The 20,238-nt window shown below is 39.6% G+C and overlaps 2 protein-coding genes across 2 annotated transcripts; both read right to left on the bottom strand.

The window, feature by feature from the left end:
- Positions 1-4,275: 4,275 nt before the first annotated feature.
- Positions 4,276-6,756, bottom strand: LOC138319425 (thyrotropin-releasing hormone receptor-like). Its single transcript, XM_069262587.1, has one exon. The coding sequence runs from the start codon at positions 6,175-6,177 to the stop codon at positions 5,122-5,124; it is 1,056 nt and encodes a 351-aa protein (XP_069118688.1). The 5' UTR covers positions 6,178-6,756; the 3' UTR covers positions 4,276-5,121.
- A 12,231-nt stretch (positions 6,757-18,987) lies between these two features.
- LOC138319833 (uncharacterized) lies at positions 18,988-19,716 on the bottom strand. The gene has a single exon (XM_069262964.1). It carries the CDS (start codon positions 19,714-19,716, stop codon positions 18,988-18,990), a length of 729 nt encoding a protein of 242 aa, XP_069119065.1.
- Positions 19,717-20,238: the final 522 nt, after the last annotated feature.

Raw genomic sequence — 20,238 nt, 5'->3', positions numbered from 1 at the left:
TGCTTCTGATTGGCTGAGATGACAGCGTAATGATTTCATAGACAAAGGAGTCCGAAAATGAATTTGGAGTATTGAAGAGATTATCTTTAGTAATTTGAATTTAAGGATTAAGTTGAATAGATTTTTTTATGTTATGGAGATATAACACAAAAATCGGAATGTACTCTCGTCATAAACCGCTTTGCGGTTTATTTAAAGTACACTCAGATTTTTATGTTATATCTCCATAAAATAAAAAAGCTATTCAAGTTAATCCTTAATCGTATTTTAGACATGATGTATAACGTTAGACATAATCTCAATCAAATCGTTGACGTAGCTACTCGTTTTACAGAAAACACCCCTTTTATCTTTTTGCCCCCCCCCCCCCCATTTTCGCAGAATGAAATGTTCTAAAAATACACATTTGAAAAGAAAAAGGTTCCTCCTGCATATTTTTGTGCTTCAATTTAGAAAATTTTCCGCTGCACGGCGCATTTCCTAAAACGTGTAAGCGCGTTATGTTCAAACCTTTAATAATGAAAATTCAATACACACGAACTAAACTTAAAATGTCCATCAAGGGATTACATTATTTCAAAAAATCCTTCTTAAATGATTTTGTTTATATGTCTTAGCAAGACAATATATTCATTATTATTTTGAGTTACACAACAATGTGCCGATGGTGTGAACCCGGTTGATCGAGCTGGGTTGCATAATGGTATGACGACTCTCACAATTAACATTTCTAAATGCAGGTAACTTAACATTGAAACATTACCGTGTTAAGAACGCTTTAAAGTCATCAAAATACATTGTAAAACTCATATCAGCCATTCCAAATCGTAATATTTTTTTCACAGGGGGGGGGGAGACCCCCGGACCCCCCCAACAAAATCTCGCGCCTTCGCCGCTCGCAAATTCATCAATTACATCGTAAAAAACTCATCTCAGCCATTCTAAATCGTAATTTTTTTCCGGGGGAGACCCCCCGGATTCAACAAACACCAAAATCTTGCGCCTTTGTCGCTCGCATGTTTTGCAAATTTTGGATAACGGTAAAACATGAATTATAATGATAACACGTCAGAAGAGCACCGTCAAAACGACGTCATTTATGTGTTACGTAATATGTCACCAACATCGCGCGTTACGTCTTTGAAAAAAGTATATTAGTATCTTCTGTTCTGTGGGTGCTGGGCGCGCGAGGGGGAGGGGGTGTTACTACCTTTGTCCCCCCCCCCTCCCATTACGTTTCATCTTCCTACGCCACTGTTTAGTGGAATTAGGTAATTGATAAGGATTCGTAACGCGGGACTGGTGGAAACTTCTAAACACCTTTACACATTTTCAACAAAGACCGCATATATTCCAACGCTAATACCAAATAACATAAATTTTGGGTTTGATAAACAAAAAACCAACATTTTCAACAACTATTTATAAACCAGTCTACTCTAATGCCATTTTACCACTTAACGTAATAACTCCTGGACGTAAACTTAAAAAAAATATCATTATTACAGAACAGGATGCTATAAGTTTGTTAGATGTTTCTAAAGCTTCAGATTCTGGTGATAAAATTAGAATCAATGATTTTAGCTATTACCAATTATTTAATAAATCTATTGACTGTGGTATTTATCCTGCAATTTGAAAATTCGTAAATGTTACGCCAGTTCATAAAAAAGGTAATAAAAGTACTGTTAAGTGTTGGGAAATTAATGGAAAGGTGTATTTTTAAACAAATTTTCATTTTTTTAGGGACACAGATTTTTCACTAAAAGTCAGCAGGTTTTACGATAGCATTCTGTACATCTGTATTTGTATTTAACCATGCTATGTTTTGTTTTATGTTAGTTAGGTCTCCGACTTTGTACGGAACACAACTGCTACATTCTGGACACTCCAGAATGGCCTCCATCAAGTCAAAGTATCGTTATTAAATTTTAAAGGTACACTTCAACATTTTCTTACGTCATCTTTACATCGTGACAAAACGTACGGAAGTTCCGTGTGTTATATCCAACATGTGGCGCAGTGAGGGGACTTCAGTTTTGAGGCGAGGTCCGCCAAGAGTTTTGGGGAGAGTATCGGACTAGATACCCTTGACTAGCCGGACTAAGTACTCTTGGCTAGCCGGACTAAATACCCTTGGCTAGCGGACTAAATACTCTTGGCTAGCCGGACTAAATACCCTTTTTAACCCTTGGCTAGCCGGACTAAATACCCCTGGCTAGCCGGACTAAATACCCTTGGCTAGCCGGACTAAATACCCTTAGCTAGCCGGACTAAGCCCTTGGCTAGCCGGACGAAATATCCTTGGCTAGACGGACTAAATACCCTTGGCTAGCCGGACTAAATACTCTTGGCTAGCCGGAATAAATACCCTTGGCTAGCGGACTAAATACCCTTGGCTAGCCGGACTAAATACCCTTTTTAACCCTTGGCTAGCCGGACTAAATACCCTTGGCTAGACGGAATAAATACCCTTGGCTAACGGACTAAATACCCTTGGCTAGCGGGACTAAATACCCTTGGCTAGCGGGACTAAATATCCTTGGCTAGCCGGACTAAATACCCTCGGCTAGCGGACTAAATACCCTTGGCTAGCCGGACTAAATACCCTTAGCTAGCCGGACTAAATACTCGTGGCGAGCAGGACTAAATACCATTGGCTAGCCGGACTGAATACCCTTGGCTAGCCGGACTAAATACCCTTGGCTAGCCGGACTAAATACCCTTGGCTAGCCGGACTAAATATCCTTGGCTAGCCGGACTAAATACCCTCGGCTAGCGGACTAAATACCCTTGGCTAGCCGGACTAAATACCCTTGGCTACCGGACTAAATACCCTTAGCTAGCCGGACTAAATACTCGTGGCGAGCCGGACTAAATACCATTGGCTAGCCGGACTAAATACCCTTGGCTAGTGGACTAAATATCATTGGCTAGCGAGGTTGAAATTGAATATGGTTTACAGACTCTATGGCATCTCTGTATCAAACCTGGCGAAAAAAAGTATAACCCGTACATTACAGTATAGAGCTGTTTTGTTTCTTGATGAATGAAGTTTTAATTAGTTCCTACCTCATGAACTGAATTTATACAACCGTCTATTCCTCTAAAAACAAAGGATATTCTAATTATTATTACTTTTTGAGGTCTCTGTTCTTGGTCTAGGGTAGGCTTACTGAAACTAGTACATGCATTTCTACACCCCCTTAAATCATTTCCCTATTACTAATTTAGTTCCACACATGAAATGCAAACAATGAAAATAAAAGTAAAATAATCAAATGCACTTAAAAACGTGAACAGATGCACGTATTATTATTATTTTTATTGATATTTGAAAAAAGCACCAAAACGATATTTTTTTTTAATTTTGCTCAGTGTTCTGATTGGTCAATACTGAATGAAAATATCAAAACTGAAAGTTTTACTCTGGTGAAAAACACCACATATATTTTCAACATAAAACACAATTGTGGATTTAAATCCATATACCAACTCAAAGTATCCTAATTTTAATTTTCTAAATCTCTTGATTTATCATCAGCCCGCACCCGTCCTCAGTATCATAGTATAGTCATGTTAGTGATAGTAACACTTGGAGTACCGAGGATGGTCTACACAAGGCTGCGCGTACAGACATTGTGATTTCCGAGGGTGTATCCACATGTGAGCCTTCATACAGCGCTTTTAAATGTTTCAAATGACTATTTCTACAATGTGCACATTTGCTGAAAGCCACGCATGTATGGACTCAATAAATGCAAAGTTTTCGCGAACAACAAGTGTCTGCAAAAACTTTGCAGCTGCATTGTATATTGAAAAATGTGTGCACCTAGCCGCGAATACCTAAACCGCTTACAAACAGTTCTTACAAACAATATAGTTTTAAAACTTTTATATCTTAGGGTCTAGAATTAGATAGCATAGAGATGTCTACATCTAGCTGTCACTGGTATTAATCAGCCCATGAATTAACACGGTGTCATAACAAATCTGAAGGTAATTTGGTCTTTAATGTGTATATTTTTGGTAATCCTCAAAGGATTTTTAAACCTACCTTACTATGACATAAACCAGGAGTTGACAGTGATAGCGACAATTAGACTCAGTTTCACGAATAAGGGAATTACTTATTTATTGCAATCTCATTGGCAGGCTATAAAAAGTCTCTTTTCTCGGGTCGTTGTACATCTATATATGGAGTTCGCCGTTACTATTCAAACATATACAACTGTGGACTTTTTATAGCCAATGAGATTGCAGCCGAAGCCTCGCTCATGCATATTATATCAGCCACACCGCCAGTATAATTCTTAATTAGCTGATGTTCAAGTTGTTTGTCGGGCTTATGTCGTCTTAATGACGGCACTTTGTATAGATGTGTAGGATGATTTATCGCTCTTTCCAACGGTAGTTACAGTTTTTATAACGACATACTAAAAGTTTGTTTTTATAGCCGCTAAAGGCGGGTGGGTTAGAAATTTGGAGTCTTAGGCTTTCCACCCTTCTCGTATATTGTACCATGTAGAGTATGATTTTTATCGTTTTTTAATCTAGACCTCTAAAACGTCAAAAATAGTCTTAGGGCACTCTGGTGGGTCCATATTTATATAATCTGTAACTAATTCTCAGATCCCTGTGCATATACCTCGTGCCCATTCTGTATAGTGTGATTGTTGCGAAATATTAAAGAAAACGATCGCTTGATTATATATCTGTTATAAAATGCTACAACAGACTTGAATCAGCTGATAGTTGACATGTATTAGGGGTATTGTACAACGAGTATCACCTGATTTGGATATATCGCATCATGTTCACGCCAGAAAGGTTCTCTATTACATGAAGCAAAAGGCAACGTCACTTAGACAGTAATATTGAGACCAATGTGATCGTCCAGCTCCAATAAAGGCATTAGTTATACATCAAATGTCTTCTGTTGTAAAGATAGTTTTTAATGTCTCTTAAACCTACATCAACACAAACATACAAGAAGGCGATTACTACAGGCGAGAATATTGCCTAGCGAATGGCAAACACGCGCATTCCTTCATACAATTACATATAAACTGAATATCGTATATACCATTTTCGATTAAAAACTGAAACTATAGAATTAATTTACAAGTGAGTATTGTCCAGTGAGAGGCTGACTGCTTCAGTGACTCGGGAATTTGACGAGTGAAGAGTTCGTTCTGTCGATACGTAACGAGTAGAGCGCTTCCTCCAGCAACTCCGGATGTTCTTCCGGAACTGAGGAGAGTGGACAAAATAGATGAAAGGGTTGATGGCGTAATTCAGGAAGAGTAACAATCGTCCGACCTGTCCGAACACCATCATCCAGGTCTCGCGCGGGTTTCCTGTGGAGATCACAATGATGTCTCGAGTGTTCGCTGGCGTCGTCGTAACGATGTACGTTACAATAACAAAAGTGACGATCTGCGACATTTGTTTGGTGGCGTTAAGTTTACATGCCGCAATAGAATCTTTAAGTTTTCTTGCCTTCAACACGTGAAAGAACAAGATAATGGCTAACGGGAGAACAGACATCACAATGGTAACCACAATATTGGTGACCTTTGACATCTGAAGGTCGTTTTTCCTGTTTATAATAACGGCGTACAGATAAAACCAGCCGTTCAGTGCACTGACCACCCATACAGCCAGTGACACCAGTATGATCCTCCTGTTTGTGATGGCGATGTGACTCTTGAGGGGATGTACAACGATATAGTACCGAAGGACGGACAGAAGTATAACATGTATTATAGAGGAACCACCCGCCGCCAGACCACCAAGGTCACACACAAATTTCACAGTTCGCATCACATCAGGGCTTATTATACCCCGGAAGTACCCAGTAATAATATACCGGATGTATCGGAACAGAAGAAACGTAAAATCACACAAAGACAAGGCGACGATGGCCGTAAACGTTGGTCTGCGCAGACGCGAGTCTTTCGTTATAACTAAAACAACGATGAAGTTGGTGATGATGCCACACAGTGCGATGACGGAGATGGTGATCGTAACCGGGATGCAGTATGACGTCAAACACTCTCCTGCCTCGCTCCGGGCCGAACTGCTGTTAGCAAACGGAGTGGTGTCATTCCCGCGTAACGCGTATAAATCAGTGGAACTTGCTAACAACATATTGGGAACAATGGTTGCCGCCATACTTTCAGGTAAGTTATTAGGACATTTACGGTAACTCTAGCATTCACTTAAAGCTTACAGCAGAAGGCAGACACTATGCAAACTGTGTAATAGATCTTCTACTAGGAAAGTCCAGAAACTTCAGCCCAGAAAATGTCAAACTTTCATTTAAAAAACAACAACATTGTTGAGATTTAAATCATTATTAACGACTATCCAACCACTGAGTCGTCATGCTGTAGTTTCAAGCAGCTAAGCGTCTGTAATCTGTCGTAACCTTGTCACCAGTTCTTAACGTTAAAGCTAAGACGAACTTACAGAACATCAACCGATAAATAATGATTCTTCCCTATACAGTGTAGATCCGGAAACAACAGATATCCGTATGTCGATTATATCCTTACATCACTGGCTATTAGTCTCCGATTTCACGTTAATCTAAATATTCATGCTGGCGGATCACACACCGTTTACCTCCTAGCGTTCCAAAATCCGGATAGTTTACTGTCCATCCGCGGGTCTAGTCCGTTTATTATACACGCCAGCTTCTGTACCACGACACGAAGCGCGGGAAAACGACCCGAGGCGGCGAGCGGACCATGTTGGTGACAGATGTAGTACTACTTCATTATGTCAGTTGTTGTTCTCGTTAATCACGGACACGGTAATGAAATTCGTTATCCAATTATAATACGTTTAAACATCATGTAAGGCTGTGTGATGAGGAGCAGGGACGATATGCTATTCCGTGGTCAATGCCCCGCGGCAAGGTTGTAAACTTTAGTGATTGTCGACCTGACATTTCTATGTCGGTTTATAACAGACAGGTGCTAGGGCCATCTGACGACCTCTTATGTAGGCACACTTCATTATATATATGGTTATAATGCAGGAAACTATCGGTTATCATCGCGCGATGCGGAATCGTAGACCCATGCCATGATTCTTGGAGGGTACTAATGAAAATGCGAAGTCCATTTCATCATGCGTCAAAATAAAAGGAAGGAGCAAAGACCATATATAATGTGTAATGTCCTGAACTTTTATGGAAACCACTCGGGATGGAGACCGTTAAAACAGTAGGCAAAAAACAAAGCGGCCAAAGACACCGCTTCGCTAGCCAAGGCTTCTGGTTACGTTACGCAAGTGGAGTAATCAGAACCCTTGGCTAGCGAAGATGCCAAAGACAAAGTACCTTACCTCTTTTTTAATTTTGCTGTACATCACTGGTCAAAAAAGACATATTTTTTTTTGTCATTAGAAAAAACCCAGTGTATTATCGCTGAAAGTAGCTGGGCATTATAAACTATGTTACTTTTTATTAATCATATCCTAAATACAAGAGGCCCGGAGGGTCTGTATCGCTCACCTGGTTTATAATTCCAAGTAATGTTCTGAATACAGATTCATTGTTTATTTTCTGGAAGAATTTGAATATTTACCTTTAATTCCCCTATTGGGCCCCGCCCCCAGGGGGTCAGAGCCAAAATTTATACAAGTTCTGTTCCCCTTCTCCCAAGGATGTTTGTGGCCGAATTTGGTTACAATCCATGCAGAACTCTAGGACAAGTAGCGATTTATAGGATTTCCCTCTATTTCCCCTATTGGGCCCCGTCTCTCCTGCCCCCGGGGGTTCAGAACCAAAATTTATACAAGTTCTGTTTCCATTTCACCCAAGAATGTTTGTGGCCAAACTTGGTTACAATCCATGCAGAACTCTATGACTAGTAGCGATTTAAAGGAAATGTTGACGGACGGACCACGGACGCCGCGCCATGTCATAAGCTCACCAGCCCTTCGAGCCAGGTGAGCTAATAATGGACACCGGAGGTCTACACCAAAACAGATTATGTTGCGTTCGGTGACCATGGTGTTCTCTTAATGGGGCTTAATTCTTAGTATTTACTTATGATTTGTATGCAGCTAGCTTTTGTCGTAAAGGGAAAAAACATATGTCAATACTACAGTTATATAATAACCTTTGACCAGACCAACTCATTGGCACGTGAGAATAAGAATATATGCATTTGGATAATTAAACAATGACATTAGGCACTGGATACTCACTGTAGTGCAACTAGTACGGCAACGATGTTTTGATCCGTTTCCGGTATCGCTTCGATATACGAGTACCGAGCAGGTAGGTTCCAACTTGTAGAGTTTAAATACATTGCGCATGGTGTTACAGACCGATATTCAGCTCAAGTGTTAATTAGATATCCTACCTTGTATTGAGATCGTGATTTCACGCAAAGTACTCCTATTTATCATACAATTGTGACACTTACATACAGCTTGATGCGAGTTCCTAGCAAAAACTTAAAGTTTTCATCTGAATCTTGCTTATTATCCAAGATATTCACAAAATATGACTGAGAAACAAATTATTAGATTCATATGTATCAATTTGATATGCGCTTTGCTATATTTGATGAAGAATAAAGAGTGTTTGACCCATTGTTTACATCGTTGTGTCAGTCTTTGCGCAACGGTTTTGATCGATGATATTGCGAAAACGTGTACGGTTTGGAGTTTGAGATTGCAACGGTTTGGTATTATTTATATGATGGCATTTCCATGCGTAATATAATCCAACCGTAACGTATTAAGCACAGGGATCTGAGAATTAGTTACAGTTTATATAATTATGGACCCGCCAGAGTGCCCATAGACTATTTTTAGACGTTTTAGGGACCTAGATAAAAAAGAAATCAGTAAAAATCCTATTCTACATTAAACACACATAGTACAATGTAGAATAGGATGTTTACCGATTTTTTTTATCTAGGTCCCTAAAACGTCTAAAATGGTCTTTGGGTACTCTTGTGGGTCCACGATTACATTGTAATTAATGTACATAAATATCTAAACTGTAAATAATCATCAGATCCCTAGCTATGGCATTAAATGCATTTGTCTAGTTCACCTTTAAAATAATAGTTTGACGCTGTCCACTCGGTCACACTGACCAATGCATATATACTATTACTAATTAGGCACATTTTCATTATACGAGTGAGATGTGTGTACCTGCATCTGATATGTACATGATTTCGTATATCGTTTTTATGCCCATCATTACAATGCCTATAAGGTCTCTCAAATCCTTTGATGTGGGACTAAGGAGTTTTTATTTTTGAACACTTTTGAATTTATGAAACTTTTTATCGAATACCTACAAAAACTATTTTGGGAGAATTTTAACGGAAAAATTTGCTGTAAATATGCAATAGAGTCGGACATCTTAACTTGCCTGTCCCGCCGTCCTCGAATCCTAGCGTAACCACAAGGATCTGAGAATAAGCTACAGTTCATTTCAATATGGACCAAAGAGCCCATAGACCATGTTTACACGTTTGAGGGGTCTAGATAAAAATCGGTTAACTCACATCTACAAAGTACGTATATATTGCGAAAGGTGGAAAGCTCCTCAACACACAAAAAATCGAAGAAAAGTCTACCACGCCTGCGCTTTAGCGGCTAAAAATCATACTTTTAGGAAGTCTTAAGAAGCAGATTACTGCCGTTGGAAAGAACGATACTTTTTTCTTTTAAAATCGTATAAAATGGTCCATGGGCACTGTTTTGGGTGTACATTGATACAAACTTTATCTAATTATCAGACTCTTGTGGGCGTAACGTCTTGGTTTCTTGATGTCCCTTCATCGTTTTTGAAATGACGTCAGATTGAATTTCGTGCCCGTTAATAGCCGATATTTATATTGTCACTGTACATATGTACAGTACCTATGTATGGCTATTAACCCCAATGTATGATAATTCTCATTATTAACATTGGCAGTTACATGTAGATTTTGGTGTGCTAATTATTTCTTCAGAGTTCAAGAGGTCACATAAACACTGAGTTTAAGTCAATGTGAGAATTCGTTGAATAATATCAATGTACAAAAATGTATTCTTAAAATTGAAGAAGTATATATATCTGTGTATATTTGGTTTATCGGCAGTCAGATACTGTCATTGTTTAATCGGTTGCTGATTACAACACACCAGAAGAAATTCCCCCCAAATCATCAACTGTTTATCGAATAGTATTCTTACTCTATACAGACGTATAAACGAACGCGTTTTATTGTTAAACTTTAGCTTTTTTCCCTTTATAACTGGAACGACTAGTGATTTTGCCCGTATAATATTTTGCATGTATCACTAGTGTAATTAAGCATTCGTTGTCATATTTTGACATGCATTGGTGTGTGACATAAATTGGTTGTTCTCGCATATCTATCATGGTGCGGATATATGTTAAAACACAGTCATATGATATACATCATGTACATGTATATGTGTATATTTCTATTATGGAGTGCTAATTCGCACCAAGTATTTATAAGTATATTTTTGAAGTCCTTGTGCGTGCTATTTGATATGCTTTTTAAAAAAAAATTAAAATAGCCGATGTATACAAAAATATGACATAAACAAGGTTACTGTATATCAAGCGCATTATGGGATAAACAAGTATACCCATTTCTAGTCTACTACAAAATTAAGATAGCTTACACGTTAAATATTACGTCTAATGAATTTAATTCTAATAATAGTACAAAAATTGGTCCATTTTCATGTCATTATCTGAAAGAAAGAAATCGAAACCGTACACTCACTTTTGTTTTAAACTTGTGTCTCAACCGTACGCTATTGAAATTCGAAACCGTTGCGATACTAGTCTGATATCGAACACAAATTGTTGAATTTCATAAGTATTTTTAACATTATTGTAAACATATTATATACCAATGGAAACGGAAAAGTCTAAAGATTTCCAATATTGAATCACAGTAAAACTATACCTCAATATAAGTCGGCAAATCGAAGCTGAACGAAAAATCTAGCTGTGTTTTCTGTCATGTGTGATATTCAAATGCATTTTTTGAAATATAAGAAAACAGAAAATAATATATTTTTTGGTATGGTTGAAACTTACCATACTCTTCAGCAATCACTACATACCATGAATCATGGTATCATCCGTAACACCAGCAAATTAATGATACAAAGCACAGTACCGTGGTCTTCATGTCGCCGAAGCGATACCGGAAACGGATCAAAACATCGTAGCCGTACTAGTTGCACTACAGTGATACTGGCCCAAGTCCAATAGGGAGGGTAAAGTGTTTTAACTTGCTGCTATAGAATTTCATGAACGGTAACTGAAACCCCTAGGAAAAAGGAAATGGGTAACTCTTTTTCAGCGGATTTATTCGATCAAGGTGGAAATGTAGATGAAATATTCTTTTTAATCCTTTTCCTCATTACAATTTTCTCTGTGAAATTTTGCCAACAGGCAACAGATATCGATAAGTACTCTATTCGGGTGGATGATATATGCCCTCTTGGCTTATCGGAACTCTACATTATCGAAGGTTGTCTAAATATGTCTAGACTAGTGAGGTTCTGGAACAGGGCCTCGTTCCTTATGATTAGATATATATAAGATAGACCATATATATGATGAAATAATAGATAGGTCATGTAGATCTATATCTCATCACAGGAACAAGACTCTGTGATTCTGGTAAGTACTGGCGGCTTATCCATCAAGTACTATTTTACATGGAAGTCAAAATGTCTTGACCAATTGTGCTATTAACGGATAACTGAGGCAGCCATTTCTTAGAACCCTGTTATTGATGACGTAAGCAATACATGTTACATAACACAGACTACGATACAAGGGACGTAACTCGTACATACTTTAGACCAAGACTATATGACATCTCCCTTCCAAATTTACCTTATATATCAAATGTTGAAAAATGGATGTATTTCTTCTGCAGATCATTAATATAGAAGTTTGCTTATCACTGAATTTCTTCATATTTGAAATTATTGAATAAATCTTGTTAATATACAGCAAATTACCTTGTTTCTTGTTTTTAACCATTAAAATACTTAAACAGTCAAATATAGAAAATACTTGAAATTTGAAATAACAATTAACCATTGTCTGACATAGATTTCACGAACAATATCAAACACTTAAACAAATGTTCGAACACGAATTTGGTACAAGTCACGGGCATTATCTAGTTCCCATAGAGTTTTGGTTTGATTATTGCCCTACCACTCACTCGACTTGTTTTTTGTTCACTTTTGTCATTTGGTGTTAGATCCTTGGATATCGATGTATCCATAGTAAGCGACCGCGAAGTGTCCTTTGCTTGTTACTTTAGTTTTCATTGGAAGTGGTTCTTGTTGATTGGTTTCGCGTTCTCTTGGTAATGTCTCGTTAAGCACTGAAGATGGAGTTGGTGCTTCAGGAATGTTTGTGTACGCGTACGGATGTTGGTAAAATTGTTCATCACAAAAGTTCTCGCGAGTTTTCAGAATGTCTCTCCTGTTCCTCCTATAGGTTCGACCTTCACTCTTTAGAATGTATGACCTTGGAGTGTTATCATACCCTATACACTTGGCTGGTGTCCACGTCCTCCCTGTATGCATCCTTACATGCTCGTTGGGTTGAATTCTAGACATTTCTTTGACACCAATGTTGTAATTCTTCTTCTGTTTTTGTTGGTTTTCTTCCAGGTTTCTTTGTATCATCTTGTGAGATTTGTCTCTAGGCTTCAGCAAAGATCTTTTGATAGGAATAGTAGATTTTGTTTTCCGTCCCATCAGTATTTCGACTGGTGAGAGTCCTACACCAGAGACCGGTGTGTTTCTCAGTTCTAATAAAGCTATTTCAGGATCACGATTATCCTCCCTTGCCTTTTTTATAAGCCTTTTTGCAGTTTGAACGGTTCTCTCCGCAAATCCATTGCTCTGCGGATATCTTGGTGAAGAGGTAACATGTTTGATGTTGTACTCATTCATGAATGCTTGGAATTCACCTGATGAATATTCTGGACCATTGTCCGTCCTCAGAATTTCAGGAATGCCATGGCGCGCAAAGTGTGACTTCATGTATTGTATCACTGTACAACTTGTAACATTAGGAATATTGGACACCTCAAAATACTTTGAGTAGTAATCAGCCAAAATCATGTATTTATCACTGCCAAGATAGAATATATCACTTGCTAACTTTTCCCATGGCCTATCAGGAATTTCATCCTGCACAATTGGTTCCTTTTGCTGATAATTCCTGTGTTTCTGACATATTTCACAATTTTCAACTTTGCTCTGAATGTCCTTTGACATTCCTACCCAGAAAAGACTGGACTTTGCTAACTCTAGACACTTTGTGATTCCCATGTGTCCAGCGTGGACCTTATTCATCATTTCACTAATTAGTGACTTCGGAGTCACTATCCTATCACCTTTCATGAGGAGACCATCACATAAATTGAGCTCATCACGAATATTCCAATACACATCCAGATCTTTGGAAACATCTGCCTTGGTTTCCGGCCATCCATATGTCACGTGGTGCTTTACTCTTGACAATATTGGATCCTTATCTACTTCTTCCACAAATTCATCTGTTTTCTCTGTTGAGATACTAACAAATGTATGTATTTTGAATTCTTCTGTATCTGGCTGATCCCTTAACGGTGCTCGGCTTAACGCGTCAGCTATGTGTAGCTCTTTCCCAGGTACGTAATACACACTTAGGTTGTATTTTTGGAGCTTGAGCATCATTCTCTGTATCCTTTGTGGAGCCTGGATAAGAGGTTTCTTGAACAGACTCTCCAATGGCTTATGGTCTGTTTGTACATATATAGTCTCTTAATTACCATAGATGTATTGATGGAACATGATTGCTCCAAATACAATGGCAAGCATTTCCTTTTCTATCTGAGCGTAATTCCTTTCTGCCGAACTGAGGGATCTTGATGCGAATGCTATTGGTTTGCCTCCCTGCATCAGACAACCTCCCAATCCTGTGGAAGATGCGTCAACAGATATTGTAATTTCCTCATCCTGATTATAGTACTGTAGCACAGGGTCTTGGGAAATGAGTCTTTTCAAGTGTTCAAGTGCTTGCAGATGCTTATGATCCCAGTGCCAGCACACATCTTTCTTGAGTAGCTCATGGAATGGAGCATTAACAGTTGCCAAATCTGGTATGAACTTCTGTAGATAATTCACCATTCCCATCAGTCTCTGTAGACCCTTCACATCTGTTGGCTCGGGCATGTTGAGTATTGCCTCAATTCTGTCTTTATTTGGTTTCAGATCAAATGTATGACCGACGTAGTCTATTTCAGTTTGATTGAACTTGCACTTCTCTTCATTAAATCTTAGATTTACCTCATCGGCCCTTTTGAGAACAACTTCGATTGTTTTGTTTAACTCATCTTCGTTCTTTCCCCAAAGCAGAATGTCATCTACTATGACGTCACATCCTGGAATATCTTCAAAAATCTGACTTGTTTCTCTCTGGAAGACCTCACTGGCTGCGTTGATGCCGAAAGGTAAACGTTCAAATTTGTAACGCCCAAATGGGGTGTTAAACGTCGTTAACCATGTGCTTTCTTCTGCCAGCTTTATGTGGAAAAATCCTTGTGATGCATCAAGTTTATTGAATAACCTAGCATCTCCTAGCTTAGCGGCCACCTCCTCGACAGACTTCATAGGGAAGTGCTCGCGTTTCACCGCTTTGTTGAAGTCCCGTGGGTCTAAACACAATCTTACAGAGCCGTTGGGCTTCCTAACAACAACAATAGAGTTCACCCACTTTGTAGGTTTTGTTACTTTTGTTATTACACATTGTTCTTCCATCCGTTGAAGCTCTTGTTTTACTTGTTGTGAAAGCATGTGCGGAATCTTCCTTGGAGGATGTACTACAGCTGGGACGCTCTCATCAACCTTAATCTTGTATTCTCCAGGTAGACAACCTAGTCCTGAGAATAAATGTTTGTACTTTTCAACAGGTGTTTGTTGATTGTTGTTTGTGACTTCATTGTTGTCTCTACCAGTTTGTATAGCATTTAGTCGTTGTATGAGACCCATCTCTACACAAGTTTCTAGACCTAGGACTGGCATGAATCTTGACCTGACAATGTTGAATGTTGCCTCATGGAATTTGCCTTTGTACTCCGTAGCAATGTCCTTCTTTCCTACGGTTTTAATGCTATGCCCAGAATAAGACACAAGCTTTGTCCTTGTTGTTCTGATGCCCTTTATATTCAGCTGTTGTGCAAGGTTTACAGGAATGATGTTGCATGTTGCTCCTGTGTCTATCTTAAGTGTTACCTTTTGATCATTGATCCATACTTTGACATGCCACTCTGTGTCTTTTGTCTGTGTACCCGGTTCACTGCAGGTTTTGTGTACCATACCTACAAACTGTGTGTTTTGGTATTCATCACCACTTAGAACGAATAATCATACCCTGCCTCCACGACGACCATCTGTCAGAAATCTTCCGTCCGTCGTTCAGAGCTACGTCATCGCAGCTAATCACCACTTTCTTCATCCAGTGCATGTACTTGCTTTTTGCACATTTTCGCGAAATGGTTCATCCCATTACAGTTTAAGCATGATTTTCCATATGCCGGACAGTTCCTGGGTGCATGTGAAAGACCACATTTTTAGCTCACCTGGTCCAAAGGACCGAGATGAGCTTATGGGATACCGCAGCTTCCGGCGTCTGTCGTCCGTCGTCCATCGTCCGGCGTCCGTCAACAATCGACTTCTTCTCCATAACCGCTGGTCGGATTTCAACAAAATTTGACTGGTAGCATCCTTATGGGCTACTAACTGAAAATTGTACAAATGATGGGGCTGACCCCCCGAGGGCCTGAGGGGCGGGGCCAAAAGGGGTCAATTTGGCTATTTCCATATAAACGACTTCTTCTCTGAAACCAAGCATGGGATAGCACCCATAATGCAATGGTAGCATCCTTATAGGGTGGGGATTCAAAATTGTACAAATGATGGGGCTGACCCCCCGGGGGCCTGAGGGGCGGGGTCAAATGGGGTCAATTTGGCTATTTCCATATAAACGACTTCTTCTCTGAAACTAAGCATGAGATAGCACTCATAATGCAATTGTAGTATCGTTATAGGGTGGGGATTCAAAATTGTACAAATGATGGGGCTGACCCCCGGGGGGCCTGAGGGGTGGGGTCAAATGGGGTCAATTTGGCTATTTCCATATAAACGACTTCTTCTCTGAAACTAAGCATGAGATAGCACTCATAATGCAATTGTAGTATCGTTATAGGGTGGGGATTCAAAATTGTACAAATGATGGGGCTGACCCCCGGGGGGCCCAAGGGGCGGGGTCAAAAGAGGTCAATTTGGCTATTTCCATATAAACGACTTCTTCTCTGAAACCAAGCATGGGATAGCACCCATAATGCAATTGTAGCATCCTTATAGGGTGGGGATTCAAAATTGTACAAATAATGGGGCTGACCCCCCGGGGGCCTGAGGGGCGGGGTCAAAAGGGGCCAATTTGGCTATTTCCATATAAACGACTTCTTCTCTGAAACTAAGCATGGTATAGCACCCATAATGCAATGGTAGCATCCTTATAGGGTGGGAATTCAAAATTGCGCAAATGATAGGGCTGACCCCCCGGGGGTCTGAGGGGCGGGGTCAAAAGCGGTCAATTTGGCTATTTCCATATAAATGACTTCTTCTCTGCAACTAAGCATGGCATAGCACCCATTATGCAATGGAAGCATCCTTATAGGGTGTGGATTCCAAATCGTGCAAATGATGGGGCTGACCCCCCGGGGGCCTGAGGGGCGGGGTCAAAAGGGGTCAATTTGGCTATTTCCATATAAATGACTTCTTCTCTGCAACTAAGCATGGTATAGCACCCATAATGCAATGGTAGCACCCTTGTAGGCTGGGGATTCCAAATTGAGCAAATGATAGGGCTGACCCCCGGGGACCTGAGGGGCGGGGTCAAAAGTGGTCAATTTCCATATAAATGACTTTTTCTCTGCAACTTAACATGGGATTGCGCTCATAATGCAATGGTTACATCCTTATAGGGTTTGGATTCAAAATTTTGCAAATGATGGGGCTGACCCCCCGGGGGCCTGAAGGGTGGGGTCAAAAGGGGTCAATTTAGCTATTTCCATATAAACGACTTCTTCTCTGCAACAAAAATGGAAGAGTACTTATAATGCAATGGTAGCATCCTTATAGGGTTGGGATTTGAAATTGTAAAAATGATAGGGCTTACCCCCTGGCCTTAAATGGCAATATATGCGAGGTCAAAAAGGTAAATTAGGCAACTATTTTCATATAAATTACTTTGTCTCTGAACCTATGTATTGGATAGCATATTTGTATGGTATCAATAGCATCATTGTATGGTTGTGATTCAAAATTAAACTTTGGGAGTCAATTTTGCTTATTTTTCTAATTGTCAGAGTCTTGTGATAATTACTAACAACAAGAGGCCCATGGGCCTAAACGGTCATCTGACTCATGGCACAAAACAACAAAGTATAAAGTATTGGTTAACGATTAATATAAACAATACAAGGAACTCCTTAGTTGAATATGTAAGTTTCTGAAATAGGTAAATGTCATTTGTTGAACAAACTTGGTAGCCCTTCATCCATATATGGTTGTAACCCATTCAAGGATTAATATAAGGAGGAGTCAGATTTTAAGCCAAATTTCAGCAAAGCTCCCATTTTGAACCTCCTCCATACTATCCCCATGGGTCTTAGCTCGGTCCTTTATAAAATATGATTGTCTTCACCTAAAGTTCCCCCTTCTGAATCAATTAAAACCCCTATAGATCAATTTTCATTGAGATCGGAGACTGAAACCTGAAAACAGGAAGTGGGCCAGCAGCCATCTTGGAATACCAAAATCTTTTCGAAAATTTTTGCATGTTATTCGGCATCAATTAAAACCCCTATATACCAATTTTCATTGAGATCGGAGACTGAAACCTTAAAACAGGAAGTGGGCCAGTGGCCATCTTGGAATACCAAAATCTTTACGAAAATGTTTGCATGTTATTCGGCATCAATTAAAACCCCTATATACCAATTTTCATTGAGATCGGAGACTGAAACCTTAATACAGTAAGTGGGCCTGCGGCCATCTTGGAATACCAAAATCTTTACGAAAATGTTTGCATGTTGTTCGGCATCAATTAAAACCCCTATAGACCAATTTTGATTGAGATCGGAGACCAAAACCTGAAAACAGGAAGTGGGCCAGCGAAAATTAAGAAAATTTGCCCTTTTTGGACCCCACCCCATAGCCCCTAGGGGTCGGACAAGACTCATTTATATAAAATATTATTTTCCTTCCCAAATGATGTTTCACACCAAATATGGATGAAATTCATCCAAGGATGAAGGAGGAGTAGGATTTTAAAGCTAAAATTAAGAAAATTTGCCCTTTTGGGGCCCCATCCCTCGACCCCAAGGGGTCGGACCATGCTCATTTATATAAATTATGATTGTCCCTCCCCAATGATGTTTCACACCAAATATAGATGAAATCCATCAAAGGATGAAGGAGGAGTAGGATTTTAAAGCTAAAATTAAGAAAATTTGCCCTTTTGGGGCCCCATACCTCAGCCCCTAGGGGTCGGACCAGGCTCATTTATATAAAATATGATTGTCCTTCCCCAATGATGTTTCACACCAAATATGGATGAAATTCATCCAAGGATGAAGGAGGAGTAGGATTTTAAAGGTAAAATTAAGAAAATTTGCCCTTTTGGGGCCCCATCCCTCGACCCCAAAGGTCGGACCTATCTCATTTATATAAAATATGATTGTCCTTCCCCAAGGATGTTTCATACCAAATATGGATGTAATTCACTCAAGGGTTTAGGAGGAGTAGGCTTTTGTATAAGTAGTTTGACGCACGACAGACGGCGGACGGCGCACGACGCACGGCGCACGACGACGGACGAAACACGATGACAATAGGTCATCCTGACCTTCGGTCAGATGACCTAAAAAACCAGGTGAGCGATGCAGGCCCTCTGGGCCTCTTGTTTACATTTAAATCTTTTCTTTGACTTGTCTGTTTCCCTTTTCTGACTAGATCTTTCTGAATCTTTTTTGTAGATACTTGCTTATTCTTTATGCCGTGTATACTTTTAGATGATCCCTGTGTTTCTCCCAGTTCTTTTAATTGCATACTGCTTGCCTCTGATGCCCGACAAAATTCTTCACATTTCTCAAGTGTTGGGTCCTTCTCTCGAAGTAATCTTTCGCGCAAATGGACGTTTCTAATTCCACCAATAATTCTATCTCTAATCAGGCTATCCTGAAGAGTTGAAAATTCACAAGTAGCAGCTTTAGTTTTTAGGTCAGTGACATAAGCATCAATCTCTTCCCCTTCTCTCGTGTTTCTAGTGAAGAATACGTGCCTTTCATATGTAATGTTCTTTCTAGGATTACAATACGATTCAAATTGTTGACATATTTTGCCTAACTTTGCATCATCTCCTTCTTGTTCAAAGACGAACGTTTTATATACGCCGTGCACTGCTGGGCCAGCCACGTGGAGAAAATTGAAAGCGCATACCTTTTGATCTTCTTTATCAATTTTAGCGGCTACCTCGTATATATCATAGGCTAATTTGAACCTTCGCCAGTTTTCTGACACATTACCCGTAAATTGGAGTTCAGTGGGCGGCTTTAACCTGTCCATTTTTTGTAGTTTCTTCTGACACCATGTGCTATTAACGGATAACTGAGGCAGCCATTTCTTAGAACCCTTTTATTGATGATGTAAGCAATACATGTTACATAACACAGACTACGATACAAGGGACGTAACTCGTACATACTTTAGACCAAGACTATAGCTATTATACGACACCAATGACGTTCTCTTTTACACGGAAGTCAGAATGGTTTGACCAATGACGTTCTCTTTTACACTGAAGTCGGAATGGTTTGACCAATGACGTTCTTTTTAGCCCAACATCATCAGATGGTGAGATATTCAAATCGCCTTTCGTCCATGGTCTGTGGTCCGTCTGTAAACAATGCTTGTTATCGCTATTTCTCAGAAAGTACTGAAGGGATCCGTCTCAAATTTCATGCGGGTTTCGAATTCCCTAGGGCCCTAGGATATCATGCTAATTTTAGACTGATCGGAAAAACAATATGGCCGCCAGGCAGCCATCTTGGATTTCAGCAGTTGATGCTTGTTATCGCTATTTCTCAT

Source organism: Argopecten irradians, chromosome 3 (genome assembly GCF_041381155.1).
Source record: "Argopecten irradians isolate NY chromosome 3, Ai_NY, whole genome shotgun sequence".
NCBI classification, from domain to species: Eukaryota; Metazoa; Mollusca; class Bivalvia; order Pectinida; family Pectinidae; genus Argopecten; species Argopecten irradians.
The sequence above is the reverse complement of the archived record's forward strand: the minus strand, read 5'-3'. Positions and strand labels throughout refer to the sequence as shown.